The sequence below is a fragment of the Piliocolobus tephrosceles genome, chromosome X, assembly GCF_002776525.5.
Source record: "Piliocolobus tephrosceles isolate RC106 chromosome X, ASM277652v3, whole genome shotgun sequence".
Lineage (NCBI taxonomy): Eukaryota > Metazoa > Chordata > Mammalia > Primates > Cercopithecidae > Piliocolobus > Piliocolobus tephrosceles.
This window is the reverse complement of record NC_045455.1, coordinates 91,259,879-91,268,015: the sequence shown is the minus strand read 5'-3', so window position 1 is coordinate 91,268,015 and position 8,137 is coordinate 91,259,879. Positions and strand designations below refer to the sequence as shown.

At 43.0% G+C, this 8,137-nt stretch overlaps 1 protein-coding gene across 1 annotated transcript; it reads right to left on the bottom strand.

The window, feature by feature from the left end:
• Window positions 1–6,595: 6,595 nt before the first annotated feature.
• On the bottom strand, window positions 6,596–7,884 carry LOC111525014 (importin-7-like). Its single transcript, XM_023190317.1, has 2 exons — window positions 7,250–7,884; window positions 6,596–6,917 (listed from the first exon to the last, which is right to left on the bottom strand). Exons 1-2 carry the CDS (start codon window positions 7,882–7,884, stop codon window positions 6,596–6,598), a joined length of 957 nt encoding a protein of 318 aa, XP_023046085.1.
• Between the last annotated feature and the right edge of the window lie 253 nt (window positions 7,885–8,137).

The following is an 8,137-nucleotide window of genomic DNA, read 5'->3' as shown; positions in this document are numbered from 1 at the left end:
GAGAGCCACGGAGCGGGTGACTCGGGAGAGGACAGGGCGAGAGCCACAGCACCTTATGATCTAGTCTCCGAAGTCACACGCCATCATTTCTGGAAGCGTCCTGTTGGGGTCCCAGGTCAGCTTTGTCACTGTGGGAGGTGAGTATATAGATGTCCTAGACCATTCAGGCTGCTATGACAGAACACTGTGAACTGAGTGGCTCACAAACAACAGAAATTTCCCACAGTTTTGTGTGCTGGGAAATCTAAGATGAAGGTGCCAGCAGGTTCAGCGTCTGGTGAGCTCCTGCTTTTCCTGGGTGGTATCTCACTGTCCTCGCGTGGTGGACAGAGCAGATGAGCTCTCAGGCGCTAGTCCCATCATGAGGACTCTGCTTTCATGACTCATCACCCCCCAAAGGCCCACCTCCATCAGAGGACAGCTGCTGACTGCAGCTGCCATCCTCCAAGACGGGGGACACAGAACTGGGAGACACACACATTGAGACCCGAAAGGCCTGGACAGCAGCAGGCGGGGATCGTGGGGCATCTTGGAGAGTGGCTGCCGCAGTAGCATTTCCTGGGCCTGTGTTTTCTGCCTTGTACTTATCTCCTGCACTTGGTCTTCACTATCTCGGGCAGTCCCCACAACAACTCTATCTAGGAGTTGATTTTACCCTCATTTGACAGACGAAATGTCTCGATTGGGTGATGCACGTACCCAATGTCTCACAAATGCAAAGTCGCTGAGGTAGGATTTCAACCTAGTTCCAGCGGTCTCTGAAGCATGAGGGGTTCACCATTGCCATAGACTTAACTGTGTCCCCCAAAATTTGTATGTTGAATTCCTACCCCACTATGTGCTGATGTTTGGAGAAAGGGCCTTTGGGAGGTAATTAGACTTAGACGAGATCATGAGGATGGGGTTCTCATAATGGCATTAATGCCATCAGGTGAAGAGACTCCAGAAAGCTTGCGTCCTCTCTCTCTGCCATCTGAGGACACAGTGAGAAGGCAGCAGTCGGCAAGCTGGGAGGAAAGTCCTCGCCAGGAACGTAATCAGAGGGCGTCTTGATCTTGGACTTCCCAGCCTCCAGAACGCTGAACAAAGTTCATGTCTGTTATTTAAGCCACCCAGTCTATGGAATTTTGTTGGAGTCAGCCCAGGCTTACTAAGATAATCAGTATGCTGCACTTTTATAAATGGAGTTTTTACATTTATAAAAACAAAAGAGATTTGCTGCTCTATAATAACTGTACCTACATTGTAGATGGAATAACAAATCTACATACAGGTTTAGTAATCTATATGTAGATATAGAACATAGTGTATCGAATAGAGACAGTGTCTGTGGTCTGGTGTTAATTTTAGGAATTAGCCATCATTGACTGGGCCTTGTCCAGGTTTTCCTCTCTCTTGTCCTGGCTCTCTAACCTAGTTATCCTTGTCTTTGCTAACCCATGACCAAATATTGTTTCGGGACTATTATGCTACTACAGATGATGCAGTTTGGGTTTACAGTTTCTCACCATTTAGACAATACTTCATCAAATATATTTCTGTATGACTTTAGTGATGTCAGTTTTTGATTCATTCCTGCATAGATCTGGGCAAATGGTAGACCTTAGGAGGTGTATTCACCATCCAGTTCTCTAGAACTGCTTACGACATTTTCTCTGAGTTTTGTTGTCCCAAAAGGAGGCTTCCTAAAATAGCCTTTAAGTGCCTTTAAAAAGAGAAAGAGAAAATAAGAGGAAAAAAAAAAAAACACCCCAAACTCATTCCTTTACTGTGATGTGACAGTCCTCCCAAGACACTGCAGCGGCCTGAGTTTTGCTGTTAATTTCATTCACTTATGTTTGGGCTATGTAAATCCTGCCTCGAACTGGAATGTCATTATGTAAAGAAATATTTTTTGTTTATATTCTTTAATAGTACCAGTAATGCATATCTTATTCAGCCTCGACAATATAATTGGGTAAACCTCACATCATCAAACTCATGTTGTAAAAATTATTTCACTTTTCAGAAAAATGGCATTAAAAAACTTGAATGATGTTAGTTATCTTAAAGAAGTATGTAATATATTTTTCTGGCTATCAGCTCCATTTGTTACAACCAACTACAGATTATAAATTGGTTGATCAAAACTCTAAAACAGAAAACCACAAGCCCCAGCATATGAGGAAATCTGGAACAGCACATAACTCCAAACCTGAGCATAGACCACCACCACAGAAGCCAGGTGCTGGGAAAAAGCACTCTGTGTTCCACGACCTGACATTGTCCTATGCGTGAGAGCACTCACTCCCCATCAGTCTCTTTTTACCGACAGGGGTCTGATCCCTAATTTACGGATAAGTTATTTCTAATTTACAACAGAAAAATGCCATGTGTGCGAAATTGCTTATGCATTTCTGAAAATTACCAAACTACTCTTACTAGTTACTGCTGGCACATGTGGATTATTTATACGTGATATATTCAGGAACCAAGGAATTCCTAAGCACAGGAAGCTCAATTCACTGAAATGTAGAATCATTACAAAGCACATGTCAGATGTGGCTTATTCATTCCAAGCTTGTAGCCTGCATCAGTCTCCTAGGTGGTTTGTTAAAACACAGATGACTAAGCCCCACCCCCAGAGTTTCTGACCCAGTGGGTCTGGGGTAGGGCCTGAGAATCTGCATTTTCACCAAGTTCCTGGTGATGCTGGTGCGGTAGCTTCAGGAACTACACCCCAAGCAGGACTGCATGATTCTGTTCTTTAGGGAGAGGGACCACATGATAGTCTAACCCATCTCTAGCCCTGGTGTGGTGCCTCACACATAATCACCTCTCAATAACAAATAATAGCAACAGGAAGAAGAACTAACTATTATTTGGTACTAACCATGTGCTAGTTCCTGTGTTAAGTACAAACTTTACAAAGATTACAACTCTATCAGGTAGACACTAATTTTTTTTTTTTTTTTGAGATGGAGTCTTGTTCTGTTGCCCAGGCTGTAGTACAGTGGTGTGATCTTGGCTCACTGCAACCTCCGCCTCCTGGTTTCAAGTGATTCTCCTGCCTCAGCCTACTGAATAGTTGGTACTACAGGCACCTGCCACCGTGCCCAGCTAATTTTTTGTGTTTTTAGTAGAGACAAGTTTTCATTATGTTAGCCAGGATGGTCTCGATCTCCTGACCTCGTGATCTGCCCACCTTGGCCTCCCAAAGTGCTGGGATTACAGGCATGAGCCACCACACCCAGCTGACACTAACTTACATTCCCATTTTATAGAGGGAGAAATGGGACCTCAGGGAGGTTAAGCAACTGGCCCAAAGTCACATGGTCCGTTTGTGGTGGGCCCCTAGGAAAAAAAAAAAGGGTTCTTGAGCAATGTTCCCAGGAATATTAAAAAAAAAATTGTGTGAAAATTCAACAGAAAAGTTTTCAAATTGATATTGAGGGAGAAAAAAAACGTTGACCAAACTTGACTTTGCAAACCATACTTTTTCTCAGAAGCTGCTAGACGTTTTCCAATGAGCCCAGACATGTAGGATACCACCTTCATGGCATCTCTCAGAGCTGCTTCTGGAGAATGCTTTTGCTCCAGCTGAGGTAAACATCTGCGAGAACCTCTGCATGCTGTCCACAGCCGTCTCGAAAGGGTCCTCAAAGGCAGCCCATGACTTGCTTAACACAGCAGAGCCCCTTTGCAAGCTTTGTCTCATCTGTTTCTTCTAATTTAGCCAAAGAATCTGAACTCCTTGCGGTGACGGTCTTATCTCCTGGCTTCACTGTAAACAATTCAGGATTCCTGCTGTGGCTGCCAAGGAAGGAAACCTGGGAGAGTTCCCAAGGCCCAAGACCGGCCAGCTCCTGTGCATGGCAGGCAGAGCTAATTCTCCGTCAGTCTACGCATGCCAGGAGAGTGCTTTGGGACTATGTCCTGAGAGTAAACACCGTGCCGTTTAGACAGAATTCCCATTAGCTTTTCCATGAGGGAGCAAATGCGGAAGTTTTCTTCAGATAGCTTGCAGTTTCCCAGCCATCCCCAGCCCTGCCCCCACAGAGTGAGAAGAAACAATCACCAAATGGCTGTTGTTCCATCGATCTGTTTATTTCTCTGTCTTGGGGGTGAATGGATCAGGTGCAGGCCTGCTGTGGTGTGTATCTGGCCCTTAGGCAATCCTCAGCCCTGTCTCCCTCTGTGCCTTCCTTCCTCCCCGGAAACTCCTGGGATTCTACTTCCGCCTCTGAAAAAAAAAATCAGGGTTCTACTACTACTGTTTAATTTCCTAGTAAGTGGTTATTGAGTAATTGGAGTGTGACTCCAGGGAAACACTGCAGACCGTGAAAGACTCACGCCTTTGCCAAGCAGACGCTCTGGGCGAGTCGCCTGGATCACTAACTTTGGCACTTTGGCTGTGTTGCTTTTCTTTGGGGAAGATTTATGGCTAAGTTGTCTTTACTTGCCTGTGTCCTTATCAGGCACAGCAGCAGTAGGAACCACAAGTAAAAGGAGTTAAATTTCTCCACGTTTTGCTCATCAGGAGCGTGGTCTTCAGGGTCAGACTGCCTAGATTCAGATCTGGCTACGCCACTTACGCCCCTGCACCACCCTCTGCCTCTGTTTTCTCATGTGAAAAGCGGGGACAATAGTATTATCCAGTTCCTGGGTTCCGTGAAGGTGAAATATTAATGCTTATGAATTGGCACAAAGTGATGCTCCATAATAACTTGTTATTACAAAAGCTGAAAATCAAAATTAAGGTATCCTCTTTAAAAAGTCCTTGCACGTGTTGAGAAGCTGGCAAGGCTGCCAGGTGTTTTCATTGCCTACCAGGTACTTACAGTTTACAAGAAGAAATGGGGCCAAACATGGATGGAGAGAAAAGTACCCTGAGTTCTACTCCTGAGGGTGAAATCACGTACAGCACTGTCACGAAAGAGCGGATGGTACTGACTGTGGGAAGCTTCGTGGGGTCTGAGTCTGAGGAAGAAAACTGCAAGATAACAAACGATAAGGAGGAAGTAGGAGTGCTTGCTTACTTTTTTTTTTTTTTTGAATTCAGTTCTTTTAATAGATTGCATATATAGATGTTTAGCCATACTCTTAGATGAACTCTTTAAGAGCAGAACTTTAGATCCAACTGACATGCTCTAGATACCACCTTTCTTATTTTTTTACAGTAAGGTCTGGTATTCAGAGACCCACTTGTACACTGACAGCTTTAAGAAAAGCAGGACACAGAGGGAATTGTCACTTTCAGCAGCAGTGAAATACCACTAACCCCTTTTTACAATACCAAATTCAAGTCACTGTCAGAGGCTAGCGCACCACAGAGTCACCAGGTACAAAACTGCTAGTTTATTTTTAAATTAATAACTTGAAATTACCCTTGCCCCCCACCCCATTACATCTTTTTATAAACAGCAAACATTTTGGTATTTTATACATAGGCTAGCAGGCTTGTTTCAATAGGAAAGTGCTAATTCATTTACAGATTTTTATAATGAGTTATGTAGTGCTACAATAAATGTCCAATAATCTACACAGGAACAATGATGAATGAAAATGAGGATTGAATAAGGCTATCATTGTCTTATATTATTTACATATAAAGAATAGATACCCAATGGTGAGGAAGAGAGAGAAATTGGACAAATACTCATAGGTGTAAAAACTACGTCTACCTTGGAGTTCATACTGTAAATGAGACATTTTAAGTAGTCCTCTAGCCCGAGCCTATTTTTCCCTTAGAAAAGGAAAAGCTGCCTTCATGACATTCCCCTCTTGTTTCAGATTTCCACAGCTTCCACTTTGAAGCTTCAGAGTCAGGATCTTACTTTCTTCAAAAACTAAAGAAAATATGCCCCCTAAGTTACCTCCCACCCCCATCCCCCGACCAAAATCCTGCTGGTTTCTCTTCCAGTGCCAGGTTGCATGATCAGGTCCCATCTCTGGGGTTGTTGTTTCTTTTTCCATCTATTGATCATTAGTTTAGAATAGATAACATGAACCAGTTCTGGAACCACGACTAGGAGGAGCACAAGCTGTTCACTCCAATCACACAGCAGGAAAGAAAGAGATAACTCAATTCATCCCTGGTGCTGGGCCTCTGAAGTTGAAAGAACTTGGCACAACTGGAGCACTGATTTGTATCCTCCATGCTTCTCAATCATTTTGGATTCATGGGCTGCTCTTCTTTGATCAGTCAGTTGCTGTATACTGTAACTGTTTTCTTTGTTCTTCATTAAGACGATGAGTCAGAGCCTGATACCACACAGGATTACGATTTTGAGTAGTTTGAAAGATAACTTTAAATATCTGATACTCATCAACAGGGTTATCTTCATCATCAATGACTGTGGAATAGCCTTCTCGAGAAGTCTCTTCCATGTCATCATCTCAGTCTTCTTCATCTCCATCATCACCAGCCTGCTTAGCCAGAATCTCCAAATATTCTTGCCCATGTTCATCAATATCATCTTCATCACTCCCCAGTTCCTCTAGTCAATGCCTCGCCCTTTGCACTGCAGAATGATGACCTCAAACAATTTTGCTGCATGACACTCTGCATCTTCTCCTGCAACTCCTGTAAAAACCTTTTTGCAAAGACTGTGTGTCATTTCAAGATAATTGGTGTCAGAAGTGTGTCTGTATCAACTGTTACATAATTATGAAGGGCGGGCATCATATCTGTAAAATAATTAAAGCCATCTTGCTCAAAGACTTCAAATACAAGGGGTAGTAGCTGCCACATCTGTGGAGACGCTTGTTCACATGTCAAATTGTGCGCTAAAGAGAAGATCTCAGAGAATTCTAAGACATGTTGTTGTAAAACAGTACCAATGACCTGTAAGCAGATTCCCTCGAGCTGTTGGGTTATCTCTTTATGATCTTCAACTACCCTCAGTGTGTCAATTGTATTAAGAATTCCCATAGCAAATATTTGAGAGAATGCCTTTTAGTTTAATGCATAGTTAAATTCATCCTGTAGTGTTCCTGGAGGAGCTAGAGCCTGGTTGTAGGCTACTACTCATCAGTTAACTTCTACAGTGGAGACTACTTCTGGGACTGGAATATAAAAAAGAATCAAAGGTTTTGATTGTGAGTTGCAATAAAGGGAAAGACCATGCTCATAGCAGTGCCAGCATCTGAAGTGTGGAGCCTTACCCATTTCATCACCTACAACGGAAGTAGTTAACTGGAAGAGATTACCAAGAAAATAAAAAGAGACTCATTCATGGGGGGGGGGGGGGGAAGAATTCCCATAGCAGTAACTGCTTTGTCATCACTACCTTCGTCATCTGGCCCTGTCCTGATTACTTGGTTAAATGTCATTGCCAAATGTTGTGTCATTTCTACTACAATAGGAGTAATTTCTTCACTATATTCATGGATCATTTTCTGAATTACATTGGTAAGGTCATCGTTTTCTGTTTCTCTTATAATACGAAAAAGAGCCTGCATGACAGGTCTGATGAATGGCGTGATATATTCTTTAGCTTTTTCTTGACTGCTGATCAATACTTGAAGGGCAATGGCAGCTTCCACTTTCACAAGCATTTCTCTATCATCAATCAGACATCTTCTTGTTAGCTCTAAGGCTGTTTGAAGGTTCTGATCACTTTTGAACTTCACTTCACAAAAGTAGTAAAGTACCCAGCAAGCCCTTGCTTTCATGTAGCCTAGTCCACTGCCAAAGAGAGGGAGTACGTGAATCTGCAACATGCATTCTGGTAACAAAATCCCAGTCTTTTGCAGTACCTCTTTCCTCTTACTACAGGCTGTAAACAGAAGTGTCTGGGCAGCAGTGGTAGGAGAAAGGAAATCTTCAAACACATCATACTTTGTGCGTATATATTCGTAAGGGTCTTCTTGCCAAAGTTCGTCATTGGCATCTGTGCACATCAGTGGAAAAATGACATCTTGGATAACGTCTTGTATATGGGGCTTCAGATTCTTCCAGGTGAGAGCATGAGAAACTCCTGATTAATAAAAATTACAAAGGCAGTGAAGGCCCATTGGGGAATATACAGGAATGTTTAAAGCAGAAAATAAGTCATTTAAAGCTCCTCCACCCAGAGATCATTGTTAATTCCCTAACACATTTCCTGTTTTCAGGCTTTTGAGATAACCTGGGCAGACTCCGGCCATGGGAAAG

Excerpts from the sequence above, each read along its gene's own strand:
- LOC111525014 (XM_023190317.1), bottom strand. The coding sequence starts at position 7,884 with ATGTGCACAGATGCCAATGACGAACTTTGGCAAGAAGACCCTTACGAA. Across the intron at positions 6,918-7,249 it reads AGTGATGACAAAGCAGTTAC|TGCTATGGGAATTCTTAATA; the intron begins TGCTATGGGAAT and ends CTCTCAAATATT.